Source organism: Alexandromys fortis, unplaced genomic scaffold (genome assembly GCF_014885135.2).
Source record: "Alexandromys fortis isolate MF-2015 unplaced genomic scaffold, M_Fortis_MF-2015_v1.1 scaffold_30, whole genome shotgun sequence".
In the NCBI taxonomy this organism is placed as follows: Eukaryota; Metazoa; Chordata; class Mammalia; order Rodentia; family Cricetidae; genus Alexandromys; species Alexandromys fortis.
In genome coordinates this window covers 11,242,987-11,267,377 of record NW_026067922.1, presented here as the reverse complement: position 1 = coordinate 11,267,377, position 24,391 = coordinate 11,242,987, and the positions used below count along the sequence as shown (strand labels likewise).

The 24,391-nt window shown below is 40.9% G+C and overlaps 2 protein-coding genes across 6 annotated transcripts in view; one reads left to right on the top strand and one right to left on the bottom strand.

Moving 5' to 3' along the window:
- Positions 1-24,338, top strand: part of Slc66a3 (solute carrier family 66 member 3) — a 27,154-nt gene extending 2,816 nt beyond the window's left edge. Inside the window, exons 4-8 of one of the 4 annotated variants that reach the window (XM_050141952.1) lie at positions 1,818-1,875; positions 3,703-3,823; positions 4,844-4,885; positions 22,084-22,209; positions 23,886-24,338. In XM_050141952.1, coding sequence (XP_049997909.1) covers positions 1,818-1,875; positions 3,703-3,823; positions 4,844-4,885; positions 22,084-22,209; positions 23,886-23,908 — 370 coding nt within the window. In that variant the 3' untranslated portion in view covers positions 23,909-24,338. Of the gene's footprint in view, positions 1-1,817; positions 1,876-3,702; positions 3,824-4,843; positions 4,886-7,017; positions 8,232-8,658; positions 9,571-22,083; positions 22,210-23,685; positions 23,709-23,885 lie in introns of those variants that run through there. The other 3 variants (XM_050141953.1, XM_050141955.1, XM_050141954.1) reach the window with 3 other exon arrangements.
- Positions 10,200-24,391, bottom strand: part of Rock2 (Rho associated coiled-coil containing protein kinase 2) — a 102,280-nt gene continuing 88,088 nt past the window's right edge. For both annotated transcript variants that reach the window (XM_050141943.1, XM_050141944.1), the window contains exons 26-33: positions 23,405-23,584; positions 23,087-23,255; positions 21,309-21,379; positions 20,645-20,733; positions 20,064-20,142; positions 18,462-18,723; positions 18,162-18,375; positions 10,200-12,085 (exon numbers count right to left, since the gene is read on the bottom strand). In XM_050141943.1, the coding sequence (XP_049997900.1) occupies positions 12,082-12,085; positions 18,162-18,375; positions 18,462-18,723; positions 20,064-20,142; positions 20,645-20,733; positions 21,309-21,379; positions 23,087-23,255; positions 23,405-23,584 (1,068 nt within the window). In that variant the 3' untranslated portion in view covers positions 10,200-12,081. The remainder of the gene's footprint in view (positions 12,086-18,161; positions 18,376-18,461; positions 18,724-20,063; positions 20,143-20,644; positions 20,734-21,308; positions 21,380-23,086; positions 23,256-23,404; positions 23,585-24,391) is intronic.

Sequence of the window (24,391 nt, the reverse complement as noted above, 5' to 3'; positions counted from 1 at the left end):
GGTTTTCCGAGGCAGGGTTTCTCTGTGGCTTTAGAGCCTGTCCTGGAACTAGCTCTGTAGACCAGGCTGGTTTCGAACTCACAGAGATCCACCTGCCTCTGCCTCCCGAGTGCTGGGATTAAAGGCGTGCGCCACCATCGCCCGGCCAGGATCTTTTTTTTTAATTAAAAAAGACTCATACATTGCAAGTCTTTACACAGTCCTTAGGATAGTACAGTTGCTGCCAGTGGTGTCTCTGTAATATGGTTGCTCTCCCCCCCCCTCCACGACCACATGAGATATAGATTCTGCTGAACACGAGAGGTTTGTGGTCACCCTGCTAAGAGCAAGAGGCTCCACCTGTGCTTATCTCAAGCCCTCCTTCCTGAGCATGTCCCCAGGGGATTAATGACATGACAGTGCTTGGCACCAAGTCCCATGCAGGATGCACCTGGTAGGTGCCTGTCAGTAGGCATAGACCGGGCTGGGGCAGTTTCCCGCTAAGCATGCACCTATGCAAAGCTGTAATTTAGAGGCTGAGCCTTGTCTGGGTGTCTGTGTTGGTTTGCAGGCTTACCATGCAGAATGGCGAGGCATTAGACCAGTCCACGCTGTGGCGTCACCTACGCAGAGCGTAAAGTTTCATGGCAGCCTTTTTCATAAGGATTTGGTGTCACTTCTCTTAAACTTCCAACTCCTTAAAAAGGCCAAGAGTGTCTGCTTCGTGACGGCAGTCAGCTAATCCTGCTGCCTCCATGACATGACCATGCACCCTTTTTACAGTGAGAGGCCCCAGGATTTGGGTAAGTCTTGACCACAGACTGTCTCAGATTGCTATGAGCCCCTGGCTCAGGTTCCCCTCTCCATAAAGGAAAAGAGTATAGCTGTGCTCCACTTCTGCTCTGAGGTCAGTTTCAAGGGGTTGTGTTTGCCTTCCTCTTTCCTGGTAGGTGAAGATGGCTTGAGCTTCTGATCCCCCAGCCTCCGCCTCCCAGATGCTGGATTACAGGCATGCCCCCACTACGTTCGCAAAGAGAATGTTTTAGTAGAGTTCAGTGCAGCCAGATGCCAGCCATTGTTGTGGGTCATCTCTAGTTTAATCCCTTCACCAGTTTAATGTAACCATTGTTTTCAGCCACCTTTGAGGTTCTTCTGTGTGCAGATAGCATATGGGATATGGACCGGGCAGGGAATAAAACCCCGAGGCAAGGCAGCGGTTAGTAACTTGTTCCTGCCAGCCACTCCTGCCCTGACTATGGCTCCCTTCTGCCCTCATGGTTTGATCTTTCTGCTCTGGTTGGGCTCTTTTGTTTCTATTCATTGAATAACGAGTCCTGCACAGGTCAGATGGAAAATGGTTCCTCTCCCTGCCTACCATCGCACACCCCAACTACTGTGCTTTTACAGCAGAATTAGTGGGAAAGGGGTGCGGATCCACAAAAAGGTCACACACAGCTCACCGGTTTTGCAGAACACCTCTCCTTTGCATGCTTGAACCTTTCTTGTAAGCGCTTAATTTAGATTATGCATTAGAGAAGTCTGCAGAGTCGGGAAACCAGCATTGTAGCTACAGCCGTATGAAATCACAGTTCGTGAACACAGATCTGTGCGCTTTCTCCCATAATTTGCTTCTATTCTTTTGAACTCAGAACAGATGTTCACATGCAACCCCTTAGCATCTTTTCCAAACTGGACACTGTCCAGCAGAGCAGTCCCCACCCCTCTACATCGACTTCTGTGTCACCCTCTGTGGTCTAGCTTGGCCTGCACAGGACAAGAAGGGAGGGGTGGGTGGGGCTGCCAGTGACTCCCTGCTGTGTCCCTTAGCACTTGGCCAGATTTGTGTCATCCTGGTTCATCCTCAGCCTGCAGAAATGGATCATCGACCTGGCCATGGTAAGTGGTGCCCCTAACGGACGGAGACTGAAAAAGTAGGTACCTTCTTTTTGCCCCCGGATCGCTTTAGGTTAGTGTTTCTCACCTTCCTCATATTGTGGTGACCCCCCAACCATAAAATTATTTTCACTGCTGCTGTGCTCTCCGTTGGTCTCAGGTGGCTCCTGTGAAAAGGTCATTAGATATCCCCCAAGGGATAGAGACCCACAGGTTGAGAACCACTGCTTTAGCACGTGGGGTTTCACCCACGTTTTGCAGCTGTTGGGGAGGATGAAAAGGCAATGTCAGCCAAATATTAAGACATTATTTTTGAAAGGTTTGGGGCTCAAGGGGAACACTAAGGTGAATCCCCCTTTTATTTGTGTATGGGGGTGGGGATGCATGCAGAGATTTGTAAGCCATCTTCTTCCATCTTGTTGGTTTCTGGGACTGAATTTAGGTCATCAGGCCCCACAGCTATCTTCCCCACCCACTGAGCCACCTTGCCATCCCTGACAGCTTAAGTTTTAAGATAACCCTCCCGTTTTCCTCCCACTCTGTGACTCCTCCCTCAGCCCCCCTACAAGCGCTCACTGTGCACCTGCTCTCTGGTAGACACATGCAGCTGATGCACATCCCTGCCTGCAGTGGACTGTTTTGTGGGATAACACAGTGTGTACTGACACTACCAGGGTTCTCTTATGGCCTGCTCCCAGACCACCCCCTTGATCTCAAAGTTGGTTTTTTTCTTGAAAAGCGAACATGTCACTAACTTGTCCATTTGGGCTATACCTAAGCCACTTATGGTGTTCCCTCCCCTTTTGGCCCCTCCCCACCACACTAAGCTGGTCCTGCCACCTTTCTTTGCTTTATCCAGCACCCCAATTTCTCAAGAGCTTCCTTTTTCACAGCATTCCTTGCTTGGGTCTAGGCTTCCTGCAGGTCATCTGTGCCCAGCTCCTATTGTGATTTTTGTCTGTTTAAGCCTGGCAAAGGCATTGCTCCCTCCTCTGCCCAGATACACTCTGACACTCCTTTCTCGGCGACTCTTTCCCGTGTAGCCCCATCTCCCACCCATAAGGACTTCTGGAGGCCAGCCAGGTGCCCACACAAGGAGGAAGCAGAGCCTGTCAAAGGCCCTGTGACTTGTCACTCATTTGAAAGCCAGCAGTCAGGCCCCATGCCTCTCATCTCTCAAGTTTCACTACAGATCAGGATCTCACTTGATTCTCTCGCCTGGCTTGCAAACACACCACTTTCTGTGGCCCTTCCTGACTTTATCTCCCTGACTTCTGAATGCTGCTCATGCCATTCTGCCCAGCCTAGATGACTGTAGTGGTCTCCCTCTGGCCTGAGCAGTGAGCATGATGGGCTGACAGCCAATTAGCAAGGCTTTCTCGTCTGAGAGATAGCAGACAAGAATGAGGAACAGTTTGGAAGTTGTTCTATTTAGCGAAAGGCTAGGATACACCATACCTATTCTGGGGAGAGAGTATGGGGAGAGAGTAGAAGGCAGGGTGCATCTGCAGCCAGGCCAGTTCATGCCCTATCAGAGAGGCAGATGAGCGTCATCCTTCACCAAATTGAAGTTTCAAACCTTGGCACATTGGAGGCTGCTAATCTTGAAAGTTTGGCTTAAAAGGCACTGTATCCGGGCTGATGCAATGACTCAGTGGTTAAAGGTGCTTGCTGCCCAGCCTGATGACCCGAGTTCAATTCCCAGGGCCACAGAACTAGCTTTCACAAGCTTTGGCACCTCTCCAGAGAATAAACTGTGTTTACAAAGGTACTGCATCCACTCCTCTGTCCTCTCAGGCTCCTGACTTTCTCACTTTTTTTCCACAACAGAACTTATGCACTGTCATCAGTGCAGCCAGTAAGTTTGCCCAGCTCCAGTATCTGTGGAAGGTGCAGGACTCGGAAGCCGTGAGTGCACTGTCCTGGGGCCTCTCTGCCTACACCTGTGCAAGTAAGGCCACCACTCTCCAGGGACATCAGAGTCTTCTTTTGTGTACTAATACTTTTGCAATTAACTATGCAACAGAACCTGTTAAGGAAAGAAAGGTACCCCTGTGTACAAGGGGCCGTAATGCAGATTGTGGCTTCAACTGTCACCCAGGGTCCTGTTCACTACAGAGAAAAGAGCTAACAAAAGAATTCTGGTTAGACAGGAAGAATTTGTCTTCTTCAAGTCTTAGTTTTGTTACTTGTGAAAAATGGGGTGGAGTTCAATGCTTAAAGAATTTCTGCCAAATGTGGTAATGTGTGCCTTTAATCCCAGTGCTCAGTATTCGAGGCAGGTGGGGCTCTGGGATTCCAAGATCTGCCAGTGACACACAATGAGACCTTGTCTCAAATTTGCATAATTTTAAAAACATTATTTTTAATTTTATGCATATGGTGTTTTACACCGAAATTTATGTATGTGTACCACAGGCAAGCCTGGTGCCCTCGGAGGCCAGAAAGGGGTCAGATTCTCTGTGACTGGGGTTATATGCTTCCACATGGGTGCTGGGAAGTGATCCCAGTTCCTCTGGAAAAGCAATCAGTGCTCTTAATCATTGAGCCATCTCCCCAGCCTATTTACACACATACACACACACACACGCACACGCGCGCACACACACACTTTAATTAGTGGGAGCCTTTCTTCAGTAAAATAACTGGAAGCTCAATATGCAAATGAGACTTGAGACTGTTTTTGTTGTTTTGGGGGAGGGGTGAGCACAAGGAGGGATGGGAGCCCTCCCAGGTAGTGCGCTACTGTTAGAAATGCTTCTTAGAGAAGCTCCTACAGACTGGGCCTGGGCCAGGGCCAGGGTGTATAGCTGCTCATTAGAGGTTTACACAATACAGCATTAACAAGGGTCCCCTATCAAAGTCATTCAAGAAGTTAACGTATATTATGTAGTAAAATAGAAAGGAATGAGCTAAATAGAAATACAAAATGTGTGAGAAGTTACATATTGCTATGAATTTTCTTTTACAGCACGAATAATAACAACTTTAATGACCACCAATGATTTCACAAGTAAGCAAAACTTCCTTTTGACTTCCTGGGTTTTGCTTTGTTTTTGTTTGTGTGTGTGTTTGTGTGTGGGGGGGGGTAACTTTGGTCTAACACAGAACGCATCATAAGGCTTAACAGACCCATTTAGTTCAATTGGGCTATGGATTCAGAGGACAAAGCATTAGTCTTCAACAGTGACTGTCTCTATTATGCTTCCACTCCTTGCAGTCCTTGGGGAGATATGCCCCAAGATATGCCCATGGGAGTCAGTTCTCATCTTGGAGTTTCTACTTCAACAAGGAAACTGGACAGGACTCCCACAATTAACTGTTGAAGTATGCCGTGAACTGGGTTTTCAGAGTAGGGCAGCTGGGTGTGGTGGCTTGCATCTATAATCCTGTATACTGAGGCAGCAAAGGCAAAAGAGCCAAACCAGCAGGGGAGACCCGGTCTCTAAAACAAGAGAGACTAGCAGGGTGGCTGAGGAACCCTTCCTACTCTGTGGGAGCAGAGAGAGTCATCTAAGTGAGGCCTTCAGTGCTGAATAAAGGTCTGATCAGAGGAGAACACATGTGACCAGGAGCAAAGAAGGTGCCAGGGCTGGCCACACTGAGCAGTGAGGCTGGCAGGGGCCAGAGAAGTCAGAACTGCAGACATACCTTTGAGTAGTAAGACACCTCCAACTATGTTTTAAAGCAGGGCTCATGTAGCGCCATTTGCTACATGCTCACACAGGAAGGTAGACAGGGCTGTGTGTGTGCACACACCAAGAAGCTGAGAGAAGAAAATACTTTGGTTAACTGAACGAGAGTTTATCCCTTACGCTCTTTTCAACTTCCAACACAGCATCTTTGAAAAGTGAAGAAACAGAAACCTATCCAATGACTATTAGAAAATGTCCTCAGCTGGGTGGTGGCGGCGCTCGCCTTTAATCCCAGTGCTCCGGAGGCAGAGACAGGCGGATCTCTGTGAATTCGAGGCCAGCCTGGTCTACAGTGCTAGTTCCAAAGCTACAGAGTAACCCTGTTTCAAAAAGCCAAAAATGTCCTCAACACTAGGCTTTTTATTGAGAAAGCAAGCTCCAGAAGAGTGAAGTCCCTTTGGGGAGGTTTATCAGCTCTGACTTCAGTGGCGGGATAAAAAAGGAGACAGACCTAACTCTCCTCCATGGGACTTGAGTTCACAGAGGGAGATGGATGTAATTAAAAAGCAGAGGGCCCACATATAAAAAGTTTATATTTAAAAGACCAAGAATGCTCCCACTGCAGTCTGTACTTGTCACCACTGTTCTGAGTGACTCGCTTTTAGAAACAGCATGGCCAGCCGGGCCTGTGGTAGCACACACCTGTAACCCCATCACTCAGGCAGAGGCAGGCTGATCTCTGTTTGAGGCTAGCCTGATTACGTAAAAAGTTCCAGGACAGCCAGGAGCTACATAAAGAGATCCTGTCCAAAATAAAAAGTGTGGCTAGTACGCTGTTTGTATTTTATCATTACAAAGACATCTCAAAAGTTGGGTGGGGCTGCAGTTCATTTCATAAAGTGGCTTCCCATGCATGTGGGGAGCCCTGGCTTCAATCCTTAACATAGAAATCAGGAGTTTAAAGTCACTGTCAGCTAGAGTCAGAGAGACCCTGTCATAAAACAAACACAGTCTTCAAGGGCATGTCAACGCCCTTGTTCTGTCTGTCGGTCGCTTTTTCATGGTTACTTATTATATAACATGTACCGACCCGGGGCTGTTTTCTCAGGAATACTTTCATGTGATGTGGAGTCTTGGCTGTGCCACCCAGGTTGGCTTTTCCCTTGAGCCTCTAGCCTCTCATGGGTCCACAAGCAGGGTCCACCATATTTTACTAGAAGGGTCTTTGTAGAAAGCAGCATTCTGAGACACCTATGTCTTCAAGATGTAAGTAAAGTGGTCTTGCATGTCTTAGCCAGAATCACATTACTTCAACGAAGCAGCAAGGACGCATGGCCAAACGCCCAGGTGGGCACTTCTGCAGGGAAGTCCTTTCCCAGGAAATGTCTGAAAGCAATCTTGTTCTGAGTCTCATGATCTCATCATTTCGTTTGGGGTTGGGGCAAACCTTATGTAGGCTTCTACTGAATGTTGGTTTTTTTTTAATGTTGGAACTTTCTTTTTATTTCAGTTCTTACCCGTTTTGTGATCATGTTGGCTTTAAATATATGGGTAACAGTAACAGTACTGCACTACCGGAAGCCTGTTACCAAAGCTGAATGATGGATGTATTCCTTCTACACACAGTGGACTTCAAATAACTCAGCCAGGGGATGCAGCGTTGCTTTCCATTGCTACATTTAAAGTCTTTTACTAGTTAATCATATCAAAAACTTTAAATCAGACTTGAAAAGCCTCTTAGCTGGATATGGAGGTGCAAACTTACAATCTAGCACTTGGGAGTTTGAGGTAGCTTGTGCTACATGGCAGACGAGACTCAGAAGGAAAAAGCCACTTGTTTAAAGTTGCCCATTTCCTTGCCCTGCACCCACAGATTGTGGTAGGACTTAGATACTGGTTTTGTGTGTGTGTGTGTGTGTGTGTGAGAGAGAGAGAGAGAGAGAGAGAGACAGACAGAGACAGAGACACAGAGAGAGACAGAGAGAGAGACAGAGAGAAGGGTCTTACTATGTAGCCCGAGCTACCCTTCAACTTGTGATCCTCCTTCCTCCGTCTTTTGAGCAGCAAGAATGCTGGACTACAGAGGGAACCGACCACACCTGGCTTGACACCCGCAATGGTGGATGCTGCCCAAGAAACCCTTAAAGTCATGACTAAGTTCTTTTAGAGTCTTAAATAGTTTTCCCACAAGAAGTGGGGTCTGCTTAGTCACAACCGGCAGTTTAACCCTTCCATGACCAAGGGCTTGGCCTTGTATGCATCCCTTTAAGGCAAGCAAGGCTATCAGAATGCTCCCACACTTCACAGTGTGCCTTAAGGAGTTCCAGACAGAGCTCTGATCTCTGTTTAGGTGAGGAAATCTCAATGGCCTTCCAGATTTAAGCACAATGCAGTTTTTATTTTTATTTTTTTATTTTTTAAAGAAAGGGCTGTACCTCACAGTTACATTGCTGGAACTTAGTACAAGTTTTAGCTACTGCAAGATATGCATTAAAAAGTGTTGTTAAATCATACCCAATTCTTGGGTATTTTATTCTTACTAAAGTAACATATCTTAAGCACTGTTCACAGTACTTCCTCTGATGTTTTCTACACCTGACACTTAGAAGTGCACTCTCTTATATGTGCATGTCATTATTCTGCCATACTGTCAGTAATGATGTTTACTGGAAAATGCTTAGTTTCTTGTATAAAATAAGACTTTCATTTGTTGAATTCCACTGATCTTAACTGTCATGAATTTTCAGTTATGTAGGTAAAGCTCCTCAATAAGCTAGCTAATTTTGTTAGGACGATTGCCCTGGACCCAGGAGAGAAATTTTACATCTAAACATAAACCATCCTATTGTTATTTCAACCAGTGTCAGAAAACAAGACCCAAGTTCATCTCTCACACACTGATAATCAGACCATTAGTTTAATATAAATTATGGTCTTATCCCAACAAGAGTTTTAGGTATATTCAAACAGCACTTTTATTTTACCACTGCTTACAGTACTTCTTTTAAATAAAAAAACTTCCCCTTTTGTAGGCCAAACTGGCCTCAAACTCAGCTTTCTGCCTCCACCTGTTCAGCAAATCCCACCTCTGGAGGGAACACCTGGGTGACTGTAGCCGTCTCACATGCTCTACCATCTTTCAAACCGACAGTCCTGAAAGGCAGACACGGTCTCCAGATGAGTTTATTCACAGAATACCCGACCTGAGACCAGAGGAAGCACCTTCTAGAAGACGCCCACCACTCACTATTTCAGACAGAAAGGCACCCTGCAAGCCCACAGTGACTCAGGGGCAGAAGCGTTCCTCTATGATGACATCACCCCACCTATCCACACCCTTTAGAGACACATTAAGAAGCTGCAGCACTGCACAACTACTGCACAGGAAAAGATGCTTACATTTAGGTTCTTTTATTTATTTTTCTTAAACAAAAAGCAGGCATAAAAATACAGTTACATTAATACAAAGATGCAGCAAAATAAAAAATAAATCAAGAGGGTATGATTTTTTGTTTAGGGGGACAGCTGATCAAAGATGACTCTTTAAATCATGCAGTTTATAACTTATTACATTTCTAAACAAAAGTCACCACAGGGAAGGGAACAAGGCAAGGCCCCAGGGCACAACACTCAGCACTGTCACACAGCGCTTGTCAAAGTGCTTTAACATTGGCTGTGGCACCTCCACGAGCCAGGGGAGCTGAAGCCACCTTCAGGCAGGAAAGGAGAATCAGTAGCAGTCAAGGGGCCTGAGAGCTCGGAGGCTACTTGTTCTACTTGGGGTTTCAGCATGCTGCTCTGAGCATCTCTGTAAGGTAAGTTGGTGTCTGAGATTCTTCACATCACCCCGGGAATCCTAACATACTGATGGCAGCAGCAGGAACCTCAAGCACTTCTCACCAGATCTACACATGAACTGATGCAGAGCCTCCTCTAGGATCCATGGCCTCCCAAAGGTCGGCCAGAAACACCAGCCTTTCCTTGGGATTACCAGCTCACTTATCCTTTAGTTAACTGGGGCATTTGAAACTTTCAACTGAACTTTTTTTTTTTTTTTTGCTTTTCTAAAAGCAATGGTTAAAATTTAATTTTACATTAATTTTCATCAGTAATACCGGAACTTAGTTTTTCTTTTACTTCTGTTTTTATTTCCACAAAGCAAAAGTGTCCAACCAAGGAAACTTGGCATTCCTTTCTTTTAGATCCCAATTGGAAGTATTTATGGCTCTGAGACAAAATGAATAAAGGAAGCAACATTTGCTCTGATAACCATCTATCTAGAAGGTTTGGGAGCCTCAAGAGAAAGCAAAACTGTCACAAAATTAGGTTGCTCTTGTAATGACCATAGGGTTGGGAAGAAAACTGGCAGGTGTGTGCACTGACGTGCATGCAAATGACAACAGAGAAAAACAAATCCCGTCTGACTTCTCTAAGGTCAGCTTTTTTACTCAAAATTCTGTTACTTGAACAAATGACCTTATAAATCCCTATGTTAAATCTCTCTATGGAGAGATTTTTTTTTGCCCCTCAGAATGTTTTATTCCCCGGAATCCTTCACATTAATTGCCTCGTACAGTTGCATCACACCATGATTCTCCAATCTCTAATACATATATACACGCACAGCATCCAAAATTTAAACTCCTGCCTTTTTTACTCAAATACTTCAATTATTCATTTGTAAACTTGACATTATTTCACCTTAATAAAGTTTATTAAAAATATATATATATATACTCTCCAATTCAGAATAGGATAGAACCTCCCATAGTGTAACAAAATCTTTATATAAAATATTAATTCAGTCTCCTTTTAAACAACTCTAATGAATGGAAATAGTTCTATATAAATTTTATATATTTTCATTTTTAAATCTGAAGAGAAAGGGAGGGAGGGAAGGGGGGAGGGAGGGAGGAAGGGAGGGAAGCTGTGTTCTCAACCAGAGCTACAGAGCACAGCTTGCTTCCAGAGAAATGGCATGCACATCTATTAAGAGATGGAACGAAAGATGCAACTGGGCCACCTGAAAGTCACAGGATTGGGATTTAGTATACCAGTAGGCCAAAGGCCACTATTCCATAATAAAATCTATGAGGATCGAACTTTTTACAACATTTCTACACTGACCCCAGAGGGAAGCAATGAAAACTGTCTCCTGGCTTCACTGAAATAGGCAAACATTTCAATATCATATTGAACTTTGCATATGTACAGACCCTGATGCTGCCCACTGCTACACTCTGCTGTGGGGTGAAGCACACTTACCTGGGCCCACAGCACAACAGGACCTATCCTGCCTGTTCTCTAACCTCAGCAGCATTTAACAATGAGAATCAAAGTAAGCGCTTTTGAGGCTGCCTCTTCCCAAATAACAAAGCTGATATACCACCATACAGTTGTTTCAGGATCACATTTAAATATTAAAATATATATACAATACATGTTAGTTTTCTTAATATTTGAGACAATTTTTGAATCTTAAATGAAAATGTGAAAAACTGCCTTTACCATAAATAAAAATGTATCTGGGGTAACCAGCAAGTTTAAAGCAAAGGAGATAGTTTGTAGTCACAGACTAGCTGAAGCCTGTAAAAAGGGATGAAATAATAACAGATGTACATCACACACGTTAGTTCCAATGTTATCCGTTATTGTTTCTAAGACCAAATAGGCTGACACTGACACAACCACTGTGTGTAAAAGAGTGCACTATTTCCCCACAGAGCGAGCTGCAGCCTAAGAGCTGGTAAACACTTGTTCTTTCTTTTCTTAAATATAGAAAAGGGCTGAGATTTGGGGGGCAGGGAAGAAATTAAATTAAGGCATTCAAAAATGGATAAAGTTGTCTACCACAGGCATTACGAAACTGGAATAATTAACTTCAAACTTCTTATTACAGTTAACTGTTTACACAAACATGCATCTCCTATCAGGTACATGGATGAAGGATATAAATTCCAACAGTATGGTTTTATACAAGTGCATAGTTGCAACTGAAGTAATGATATCTGATTAATGTGTATAAAAAATAAAATGGTAAGTTAAAAATACCTTCTTGCAGTATTACAGTACAATGTGCTTTTATGTGTGGTGTGTGTGTATATATATGAGGCTCAACTCATATGTACATACATACATGAACACAACATCATGGTCACTTCTTAAATATGCAGTCAGCATCACTGTAGTGGGATCCATTCCCAAATTCTTTTGGCCGATGTGCCGGTGGAAACCCTCTGTTGAATCCAAAATATGATTTCTTTAAGCTCTTCTCAACCTTTCTGTGCAATGTAGTGTGACTGCCAAGAGCTTGCAAGTCTTGAAGAGTTTGCATGACACCTTTCCTCACCAATCACTGCTGTTCGGCTTGTTTCAAAACAGCCCAGAAAACTTCTCCATGATGTAAAAATGATTTAGGGGAAACGTGTTTGTGTGTGTGTGTGTGTGTGTGTGTGTGTGTGTGTGTCAGTCTCTCAGTAGAATACAGCTTTTTAGTTAAGTTTTGAGACATCATATTTCAGTCTTCTGGCTGGAAGAATACGATCACCTAAATAACTGCTTTCATAGAAGGCAGTTAGCTAGAAAGGAAGGAAAATAATGTTAGTTGATACATCCAAGTTAAGAGAAATTAAATTCCCTGAAAAAAAATTTTACTTTTATCATTAAACTACATTTTCTGTATTTCTAACACTCAATTCATGCATCAACATACTTAATTCTATTACTTTACTTAGTCTTAGGTACATGCAATTACATTCTTTCTAAATAAATGGACTTTCTAAGACCCATATCGGCCATAAACATTTAATGCAGTTAATCAGTTATATTAGGGTTAAAACACTGTGCTAAAGCAGTGGTTCTCAACCTGTGAATAATGACCACTTTGGCAAACCTCTATCTCTAAAAATATTTACAATGCATAACAGTAGCAAAATTGCAATTATCAAGTAGCTACAAAAATAATTTTATGGTTGGGGGTCACCACAGCATGAGAACCACTATACTACAAGGATCTTGTTTGAGCACTGATATATAAGCTGCCTTATATAGCCAAAAAAGCAGGATTTCTGGACAGGCTTTACATAGTTAGTTACAGGACCTCAAGTCACACTTTCCATATCTATAAAATAGGAATAAAGGGCTAGACTCTAGCCTCTAGAGTATAGCTCAGGGGTAGAACACTTGTCTAGCAAGCCCAAGGCCCTGGGTTCCATTCTCCCCTGCCACAAAACAAAACAACGCTAAAAGAGGAACAAATACACTGTAATGTGTGTGTATAAAGACAGTCACAAGCCTATATACAGAGGTCACAGTATCACATGATCTAAGTACATGCCATCACAACATGCTCAGTTAAGACAAATAGTTGTCTACTTGAAGATTTAAAGTCACGAGGTTTAACTTTCATTCAGTCTTGTTATTAAGGAAACCATTCTGAACACTTTTCTGTCCTCTGAGGCAAGGTCTCACTTGCACTGGTATGGACCTCACAAGCCTTGTCTCAGCCTGTTGATTGGGAACTGTGGCCTCGCGTATTGCAATGACAAGGTCTCATGCAACCTAGACTAGCCTCAAATTCACTATGTAGCTCGAAGATGACCTTGAATTTGCCATTTCTTGGCTCCTCACTGTTCAAGTGCTGGGATTACAAGTGTGCCAAAATGCCTGGCTTTACAATTCTTAAAAGCACAGAATTGTTCACAGCATGTCACTCATATTCTTCTTTTTTTTTTTTTTTTTAGCAAGGGTAGTATTAAATTCTTGCAAACATTTCATTGTATTGCAAAGAAAAATCAGAAAGATACATCACTGAATTTATCCGATTTATAGAGTTTTTATGGTTTTAATTCTTGTAAGTTAGAAAGAAGAAAGGAGAAGGAAGGAGAAAGAATGAAGGGAGAAAGAATGAATGAAGGAGAAAGAATGCTATGTTCACAAACTAGTCTGAGACTGAAAACACTGTTAAGTTTTAATACTCTGTATACAGCTTCTTTGGAATGAATCAACGGTACCAGAGTTTTTTCCTTTTTTATTTCTCCATACTTAACTTGAAAGATAAAATATTTTAATTTCAACAATACTGAAAATTGATAGCAAATAAAGAATCTGAACATAGCATTTCACTTACATTTGCTATGGAAATTCTAGTTAGAAATATTTCTGAAAACTACTTTTTAATCATATCCTACTAAAAACATTATAAAATTTCAAAACTAGTTCAAAAAAAGAAAAGAAAGTCCAAGTGCAAACCACATGCACTACATGGAAGTACTAAGAACTCATTCATTTTGATTTACCCATTTATTTCTTCAGAAATCAAAAACATCGTCATCATCATCACCATCAACATCATCAAATGACCAATCCCAGTCTTTAAATGCCAAATCAAGCAATCTGTAACAGGAGGTTGGCAAGTTTATAGCTCTGATCTTTACAGACTGCAGAATGTAGTGAGCACTACAGCTGGGGTGTGCTGAGTACTAGAAGTTTTCCTTGTGTGGTGGTGCACGCCTTTAATCCCAGCACTGTGAGTTAAAGGCCAGCCTGATGGACAGAGTGAGTTCCAGGGCAGCCAGGGCTACACAGGGAAACCCTGTCTCAGGTAGTGGGGGGAGGGGGAGGAAGGGGAGCAGCATAGCCAACAGTTCCAATGGAAACATCCAGTAAATTTTTTCTTTAGGTGTGGGCAGGTGTGAACATGCTGACTGGGCACAACTCTGGGGGAACCCAAAACAGATACTACTTGGGCTAAGAATATAATTTGCCCTTTACACTGATTCCTACTGTCCAGATAAAGATGTAGCTACACTGATTTTCAGTTTGAGAAGTATAAAACAAACTACATTATCAGTTGACAGTTGCCATTTCCTGTTGCTTAATAAATTACACCATAAAAGATAAAACTTTGGAAAGGATCAACAAGGGGAACACAGATCTCTCAACTCTTGAATGACCCCCTACCTGCGAGTGGCTCACCAACAGCTATGTTCTAATATGGAAACCAGGGCAGAGAAAACATGGAAGAGGCATTGTCCATGTAACTCGCTAAATGAATTGGACATAAAACAGGAAGATGAATCGTCTTTTTAATTAGAAATCTTAATTAACACACTACTCTTCCTTCAGATTATATAAACCTTTAGCTTTTTAAAAATTAAGCTCATTTATTTATTGTATGTGTGCATACATACAACATGGAAGTTGCCTGAAGGTCAGAGAACAATTGTGGGAATAATTTCTCTACTACCATGTGGGTCCAAGGTATGGTGCCTTTACCCATTAAGTGGGTTATCTCTTCACCCCTGATCTGTTTCTTCCTACTAAATAATCTATACTGTAACACTTATCACCTTAAGACTGGCGGTGGGAGGAACTTTAATTATTCCTAACTATGATGCTCATGAATTTTTGCCAAGAAACTTTCTGGTCCCCAAGGTTATATCTGTGAATACCAGTCAGTGGCTTTGAACTTGAATGTGTATTACTTACCCAGTAATCTCAGACCTCATTCTTAGATCTGGATATGATTGGCAGAAGTAGAAAGGTCTCATTATTTGCATGTTTAAATAAACTGAATAATTTTTTATTTTGTTTTTGTTTTTTTCAGACAAAGTCTTATGCAGCCTAGGCTGGCCTCAAGCTTACTGTGTAGACCAGGCTTAGCCTTGAACTCCTAATCCTCCTGCCTCTGCTTCGCAAATTGTAACATTACAGGCACGCACTACCATACTCAAGTTTTACTTGGTACTCATGCTTGCACGAGTGCTCTTACTCTCTGGGCCATTTCCCAGTCCCGCAGTGTTGCAAATTTATATTAAAACTATAAATACCAGGTTATTAGTGCAATTATGTCCTTAAAACATTTCTTCATTTTCTTCCACTCATTCACCTAATTCTGGTTATTTCTTTTCTTTTTTTTAGTGAAGTCTTTTTTTTTTAATTTATTTATTTATTTATTAAAGATTTCTGTCTCTTCCCCACCACCGCCTCCCCTTTCCCTCCCCCTCCCCCAATCAAGTCCCCCTCCCTCGTCAGCCCAAAAAGCAATCAGGGTTCTCTGCCCTGTGGGAAGTCCAAGGACCACCCACCTCCATCCTGGTTATTTCTACTTAAAAATCTTTATTAAACTTTTTCTTCTACACACATTTTTTTTACTATCAGTACTCAGTTTATACGTCAGTAAGTCATTGAGAAACTGGCATTAAAACAATTATGTGAGAAATCGGTATTAAAACAAGTCAAAGTTTTTTGCAAAATCTATCTATCCTTTTTAATTGGATCCAGGCTTGCTCTCCAGCATCAAATTACCACTGTTACTGCCTGTTACTCTGTCCTTCCCCAGTCTTAGCACAACATAACATTGCAGATAAAAAGTACGACTTTAATTTAACTTAAACTCAGTAAGGCTGAGTCTTTCTTTCTGTAGAGACAGGGTCTTGCTATGTAGTCCTTGAATTCAGATCTGCCTGCCTCTGCCTCCCAAGTGCTGGATTAAAGACGTGTACCACCTGACACACTCTAAAAGTAGCACTTCCAAACCCATCTTTAAACTGTCCATTTCTGCTTACGTCATTGTCAAACAGTAGACTTCACAGCTACGAGTGCAGACACTGAGTCTAGATTATTTGGACCTAAACACCTGGTCCTTGGGCACATGGTCTTTCTAACGCACTTAGGAGGCAGAAAAGGCAGGTCTGTCTAGATATGACCCCTAGATCTATCTGTTGGAAATTGATCCCCAGGTGGCAGTGTTGAAGAGCAGGCCCTTAGGAGGACATTTCAGTCATTTCAGAGATGAGTAGGTTCCTTGGGGATAGTTCTGTTATACAGAGCAAACTTTCTCCGCTTATGAAGCCCTCTGCCAAGTTATGGTGCAAGAAGCCTTCACTGGATGCTAGTGCCATGCTACTTAGATGTCCTAGCCTCCAGAACCATTTCTAATGTTACCCAACCAGATGTACAGAGTATAAGCACAGGAGACAGAGATAAAGTATTAATTAAAACAGCATTTATGCATTAACAGTTGTACAATATTAATAATAAAAACTTAATTTTTAGACATTTTATACAAAATGGACTTCTGTGTTTGTCTCTCAATTCTTTTCAGGTTTTTAAGTAAGATTTATTTATTTTCTTTTTTTGTAAAAACAAACCCTGGGCCTGGGGTTATATGCAGCTGTTAGCCACCTGAAGCAGGTGCTATGAACTAACTTCCTCTCTAAGAGTAGTAGTTGTAATTGCTGAGCAACCTCTCTATCCTCCTTTAGAGACCTTTGTTTTGGCCTCTTCTTAATTGCTGTTATCTCCCCCAACACTCTGTGTGCTCATTCATATTCCTAAATCCAACCTGCTCAGTGCGTACCTTTTGAGAGCCTTTAGCTTAATTACTATCATGTAGTCAGTATTTTACATTAATTTCATATTTCTTTTGTTTTGAGACAAGATCTTACTATGTAGCCCTGACTGCCCTGGAATTCACTCTGTAGACCAGGCTGGCCTCAAATTCTCAGAGATACACTGCCTCTGCCTCCCAAGTTCTGGGATTAAAGGTGTGCGCCACCATGCCCAGCTAATTTTATCATATTTCACACACAAAATATCCAACCATTTTGCTACTGAAACACCAAATCTACTTTTGTCATTCTAAATTATTTCCTGGAGATATTACTTCCAGAAGTTTCATATGAGAAGTCTGATAACAAAAGCAAAACACATTATCAATTATATACTGAAGGTCCTGTGTTAGGCAACAAAGCAGCTGAAATCAGATCCCTGACCAACCTAAGATTTTGTCCATCAGCTAACCAAACCTTCATCTCCAATGGAAAGCCATGTTTACAAATGTCTGGTACCTAATAAGCCAAGAAACTGTACTTCTGAATCCCAATGTAATGTGACTTCAGTCAGTGAAGCCATATAAAATGGTTTCAGCATTTCTCTATATCAAGATCACCCTTGACACTTCAGTTTCAAGCAGTGCCCATGTCACTCAGCATTGCATCTCAAGCTGAACTGTATTGCTCTTTAAAATACACTGTTTTACACTAATCAATGTAAATTAAAATTGAAACTGCTTTCAGTTCTGCTTCTCAGATTATCTAACTAAAAAAAGTTTGTAACGTGTGTGTGCACCTGATACGTAAACATCTGTGTATATTTTATTGCCATTTTTCAAATCACTAACTAGTCCATGTGCTTATTAAGGATGAAAATAGCATGATTATATACAAAAGTAATAAAATATCACCTTTAGATTTTGGTTGAATTTAATATCTGTAACTTCAAAAATATATTTTTTTAGCCACATCAGAGGATAAGACATATACACTAGAAGTTTAAAATATTTGGTTTCCAATGACTCATTAAAATATCAAGAAAAGGAAAATCATAATTATCCAAGTTTTTAGTTTGATATAAAAAGCAACTTTTTTTGTGTATGTGGTTTTTTTTTTTTTCAAGACAAGGTATCTCTGTAGCTTTGGTGCCTGTCCTAGAGCTAGCTCTTGTAGACCAGGCTGGCCTCGAACTCACAGAGATCCATCTGCCTCTGCTTACTGGGTGCTGAGACTAAAGGCATGCGCCACCACCACCTGGCTATAAAAAGCAACTTTTAAGAAAGCAGCTTCAACTTTTCTACCATATTTTACTTATTACCTTGGTTTGTTTGGAGCAAGCTGTCGACTGGGTCGCCGGATAGACTGGTTTTGTTGTATTTTCATTGAGGTCCTAGGAGATGATCGGGCAAAAGGGTCTGGAGCTGGAGGTTTCTTAGGTATCTTTTTCACCAACCGACTAACCCATTTCTGCTGTTCTTCTGTTGAATTTGCTAATAACAATAGATTCTTTGCCGATGATATGTCATAATAAACTACAAAAAGAATTATTAGAAATAAATTAATGTGTTTAAAATGACCCAAGCCCAAGTAACAGCACAGCAAGCACTTCCCAGCTCACCTTTGCAAGGTGCTATGATCTCCTCCTTCTTGTCCATGTGATCTTTGTGACATTTAATGTGGCACCGGCGGCACTCTAGAGCAGGAGGGGGTTTAAACATGTGCCACAGTGGCTTCATACAGGCCTCACAGTTAGTTGGGAAGTGATAAAGAGTAGGAATAAACTCATGTCCTTTATGGCAAATATAATTAGATTTTTCTCCCACAGGCTCCACTGGAAATTCTGGTTCCTTCTTACTTTCTCCTTCATTGGCATACAGAATCTATAAATACCAAGAGGACAGAAGTGACTGCTACACACTTTTAAAAGATTATTTTATTTCATTAATATTTTTCCTTCATGTTTGTATGTGCACCACATGCATGCCTGGTATTTCAGAAGTTAGACGAGGGCATCAAATCCCCTAGAACTGGAACACAGATGGCTGTGAGCCACCACTCTGGTGCTGGAAACCAAATCCAAGTGTTTTTGTTTTGTTTTAACTTTTGAGGCGTCTCTCCAGGTCCTGTATTATGTTATTTTTATACAGAAATATTTCTGATAAACTACTCTTGCTTCACACTAAAAAAAAATTGATGTGTTTAAACAGGACCTCCTTATTTTTGCTTTAGTATCTGATAGCAAAACTATCAGGATAGGCTAACTAAAGGCAAATTTACACTTGAATAGGTGGGTTTCCCCTTTCACTCATCTAGGAGTGACTCATTTAGGGCTAGAAGTATAGTTCAGTGGAAGGTCAAAACTCTGGGTTCAGTCTTCGATGTCCCTCCTATCCAAACAATGAAAGTCCAATATGACAACTACAATATTGCTTGCATTTCTTAAGAAAAAAGTGGATGAAATATATGCACATTTTCATTTTAAAAGATATTTGGCGAGTTAAGGGATAAAAGGGAGATGATATGCAAATAAATGCCCAAATAAAATAGCATAAGTACTCAAGAAAAGAAAAAAAAAAAAGGGACAACTCCCCTACAATGGATTGGGCACAGCGGTTTTGATAGAGCACTTTAATACTTTTTTAAAAAGGTGTGTGTGTATGCGCGTGCACACGCACAGGTGCACATATACACGTGCCCACACAGTGCCTGTGGAGATCAGAAGGGGGCATTGGATCCTATGGAACTGAAGTAACAGGTGTTTGTGAACTATCTGGTGTGAACGTTGGACCTCTGATGGAGAAGTAAGAGCTCTTACCAAGCCATCTCTCCAGCCCTATGGTTTGAAAGCTTTTTAAACAGGAGCAGTAGAAGTAAAAGCTTGCCTTCACTTTAAATAAACAGAAAAAGTGCTATTGCTTCCAAACTGAAATTTTTAAAATTTCCAGAGTTGACGATAAAACCAAAACAGGAGTAAGTTCACGCTCTAAAAAAACCACCACCTATCTTGTGAAAGGGCCAACAAAGCCCAGAGGCATAATATAAACTAGCAAACACCACCATCAGGAGAGAGCTGTCCTCAGACAGAAGCAGCACACTGTAAAGAGCCAAGCATCTCAACTGGGGTGTGACACAAGGGAGAGTGTGAGGCAGTCCTAGGCCAGTGAAGAAAGGGATCTAAAGCATCATGTCACATAAGAAAGAACACAAACACTATCTTTACCTGGAATATTCTTGGAATTTCTTTAGCATCTGCTCTGTATACATCTGTCTGGGTAACAGGTCGGACATGAAACAGCTTGCTATAAAAGGTTTTTAAATAAAGGAATAAGTAAAATGTTACTCAAGGATTATATTACATTGGTCATTTTATGCCAGAAGTTAAAAATCAGCTATTTTATTGACTCATGTTAGATGCTCTTCGATAAGGCTGGTTTTTGTTGTTGATTTTTTTTTAGACAGAGTCAGTCTCACTATCTCACTATGGCTGTCCTGGAACTCACTATTGTAAACCAGGCTGCCTTCAGAGATCCACCTGCATCTGCCTTTTACGTCAGGATTAAAGGCATACATCTATTGTTTTATTGTTTAAATAATTTTTAAGATAAATTTTCAAGGTGAACTTTCTTTAAATAATAGTGTATTGAACCATGAAATACAGATGTCTTGCACACTAAACACCATCAACTTTCAATTCTACAAAGGAAATCAAAGGAAAATTGTTGCACTAGGAGAATGAAAGGTGTGCTGTGATTGTTGTGATGAACAAGGCTCTATTATTCAGACTTTACATGAGACACTTACTCTATATCTAGAACCATGTAAGGGTTAGACTGCTCTTTATCTTGTTCGCTGTCATAGAAGAGAATCTTCTTACTGCTTACAATCACATACTGTTAAAAATAGGAAAGAGAGAAACTTATCAAATTACTGTGCACTGTGTTTTCTTTTACAAGAGATTCTGTATTTGTGATAAAGTCATATGCTATGAAAGTAAATAAAAAGCAGGAATGCTGTTTTAGAGAAGTTTTCCTTAAGGTAACAGGTTTCTATTTGTAAATGCTTTAAATAAGTAAATGAGGGGAAGAAACTAATGAAACTGAAACCATATCTACTTTAAGATTTGGAATCTACACATAGAATCGCATCACCCTGATCAAACATGAACAGCCATGGTAACACAAGTATCAAGTATCAAGGGTCTTTCTATCACATCTGGAGGAGTTTCCCATGGGACACAAAAGCACCAGAAGAATAGACTTCTATTTATGACCTCAGAACCCATTTTAGAAATGACCTAGAGAGTAAGTCTTTTACACAGAAAACAAGTCACAACAACCCACACAAGAAAGCATAAGCAGGTTTTATGTGTCCGGACATGCAGGCATGTCCACCCTACAACTCCAGAAGGAAAACGGCTATAGTTAAATCGGAAGCTAAAAGAACCACATTCGAAAGTACTGATTACCTTTTTAACCCATCCAAACTTTTTAGTGTTGTTCCGCACAGGCAATGACAACCATCCTTCTAATCTTGATTCTGTAAATAAACAATACATGAATATAAACACAATGATCCTCCCCGACAATGAAGAATTTAATAAAACTTTAATGTGGAAGTCACAAGCCAATCAAGCCTGCCCTTTAGAATTCAGATCATAAAGTACCCAAACTACTATAATAAAGCATAATCAGTAGAAGCACATTCCACAACGCAAAACAAAATCAAGGTCACATCAGAAATAAATACTCCAAATTATAACATCAAGTACTCCATTGATTAAATTCATGCACTGGCAAAATTCAGGAGAAAAGCATCACAAGAGCCACTGAGATCTTTTTACTGCACATCTACACCAAGCAGTCCACTCTTCTTGTGGGGATGACTAGAGGTGCAAAGTGCACTGTTGAGTAGAAAGCTCTTTAAATGAGTATGTGTTCAGAAAATATGGAATTTTAGAACAACTATTCTAATTGTATACAATACATAGCAAACCTGTTTAACAAGGAACAATATAACCAAAATTTCTAAGCTCTAAAATATCAAAATAAGTAAATCTTAAATCAACAAAAGAAAGTATCTTAAGTCCTGGGGCTCTTATTATAAATTTAGTATTTTTCAAATGAAATTAGCAAGGGGGATGTTGTTCTAAAAGAATATTTTAATACTACAAGTTGCTACAGATTTTAACTGTTATGCTCCAACTGTACTAGATGCTCTACACAAGCTCTCTATGTCCACAGCTCCCCACAACAGAACTCTAACCCACAGGCAGATGAGGAGACTGGAGCCTAGAGAGGTCACTGAGAACTCTGGGAGTTCAGAAGATGCTCTGGACTCTTCACTATTTCACCTGGGAGGCTTTTCAGGTAAGGACCAGGCCGAATTGTTCCCTGTGCACACTATGAGCATGTACATATTCAGTGAAAGCCTGACCGCAGTCTCTGAAGCAGTCATAGGATTTTGTTCTCTTCTGTACTGTCACTCTTGATACAGAGCTACAGAAAAGTTGTCTGAAAACAGATGAAGCCATGCACTTTCAAGGATATACAACATTCTGTTTCTGGAAAGTTGGCTAAAAATCAATCTAGCAAATACAATCACAAGCTATTTTAAAAATGCTTTAAAATCAAATTGCAGTTCATGCAGCAGGTTTTTCACTCCATCTACACAGTATGTTGAGTGAGTGGATTGTTAGTTAATATCATAAAAAAAATTTCAAAAAGATAAAATTAAGTAGCTGGGAAAACTCCAAAGACAGAAAGATTTTTCAGGATGTCACCTGGACCATTAGGCTCCGATGAAATGGGTAAGTAAGGCAAAGAATCGTCTTCAGAGTCAGAATCAAGAAGCGTGTGAGAACTGGAGGGCTTAGTGGCAATATTGAGAGAAGTAGAGGAACGTTGGTAGGTGAAGGACATGGATTCCATAGTGTGTGACTGAGTGATATGAACTAAATGCCCACAAGTAAGAAGCAAGGCAGAGCAGAGAGAGAGAAAAAAATGAAAGCTTAAAAGACAGACACTACATCACATAAGAGCTAAACATCCAAACATTTACAATTTCATTACATGCCTATTTTTAACAAAACAAGTCCAAAATGTCATGTGAATCGCTACTCCAAAAAGGTTTTCCCTTAAAGAAATGATCAATATTTTTTCAAGAGCAAAGTCAGGTCATGGAACTTAAAAGCAATCAGATGACCTATATGTCTGGCAAATACAAGGGCTGACCAAGAATGTGTACCTGGAAATCCATCATCAGGCTCAACATCCCCTGGTCCGCTGCCTATACTGGAGCTGTCCATACCAATATGCAAGGCCTGCAGCTGTGAACGCAGCTGTTCAATGTCACTGTCTTTACTGTCCAGAGTCATCTGGAGTTCAATTCGAATCTGGCTTTCTTCAGCTATTTGCTGTAAGAAAATATATTAACAAATGAGATAAATATTATGAGTGTTGGCCATAGTTCAGTAATAATTGCTAATAGAAATGTTCTGCAACCACACAGAAAAGGAAATAACTCTGTTTTAAAGAAATGTTTTCAGTGTAAGCGTGTTCTTACAGCCTGCATTTCATTCAGTTCTTTCTGGTATTTGATCATCTGTTGCGTCAACTTTTCACGTTCAGACTTAAGCTCCATATGTAGTTTTCTGTTCTCTTTCTCTTTTCTTCGCACATCTGTGTCACTACCACGCTTGACAGGTTCTTTTCGATTCATGATCTCTGCCAACTTATTCACAGCCTTAAAAAAATAAGCATTTAAAAATAATTATGCTGATGTTTTCTCAGAAACTCACCAATTGCAAGCTACATGATCACCAGTAATTCCTCTCCTATACACAGGGCTATAAAGAAAACACTTTTAGCTTGTGGAAATGGCCCCAGTAGAATCTGTAACAAGTTCCACAGACTGAGGTGAAAACTTCAAAAGAAGGAGGCCTCCTGGAACTGGTGGTGGAACTCGTGGCTGGAGTGAAATATTAAGCCATAGTTCTCATGGCCATTTGTTTTATCTTCTTCTATTCTCTTTTCATATTTACAAGATGTTCCTGATAACCTACACTGAGACTTCAAGCAAGAAACCATCCCTTGAGATGGTTAGTAACCATGACCTTATCTCTGTATAACCAGCGCTTTACTTCATAAATTATTTTCAAAATTATAAAATAAGTCTAAAACTTTTCCATCAAAAAATTTCATATGACTGTACATATGTCATCAGAAATGGGCCTAGGTATATAGTAGAAAGCCCTAAGCAAAAAGAATCAATAGTTTAAATTTACATCTTGAAGATTTACAAAGACCAGATACTAGTTGTTAAAATTTATCAACCTGTTCTTGGATATGTGCCATTAGCCTTGGATGATTTTACGTTTTACTTTGCCAAATGACAATGATGTTATCTGTTCTATCCGTGATTGCTTCATTAAACACATCTTTTAAGAATTTCAGTATCTGTTTCACTATGTATAAAAATCCTTGTTTGAAAGCTGCAAAATACACTCGGATTCAAACTGCCTCTGTGTTTGATTCTATTGGTCATCGCCGA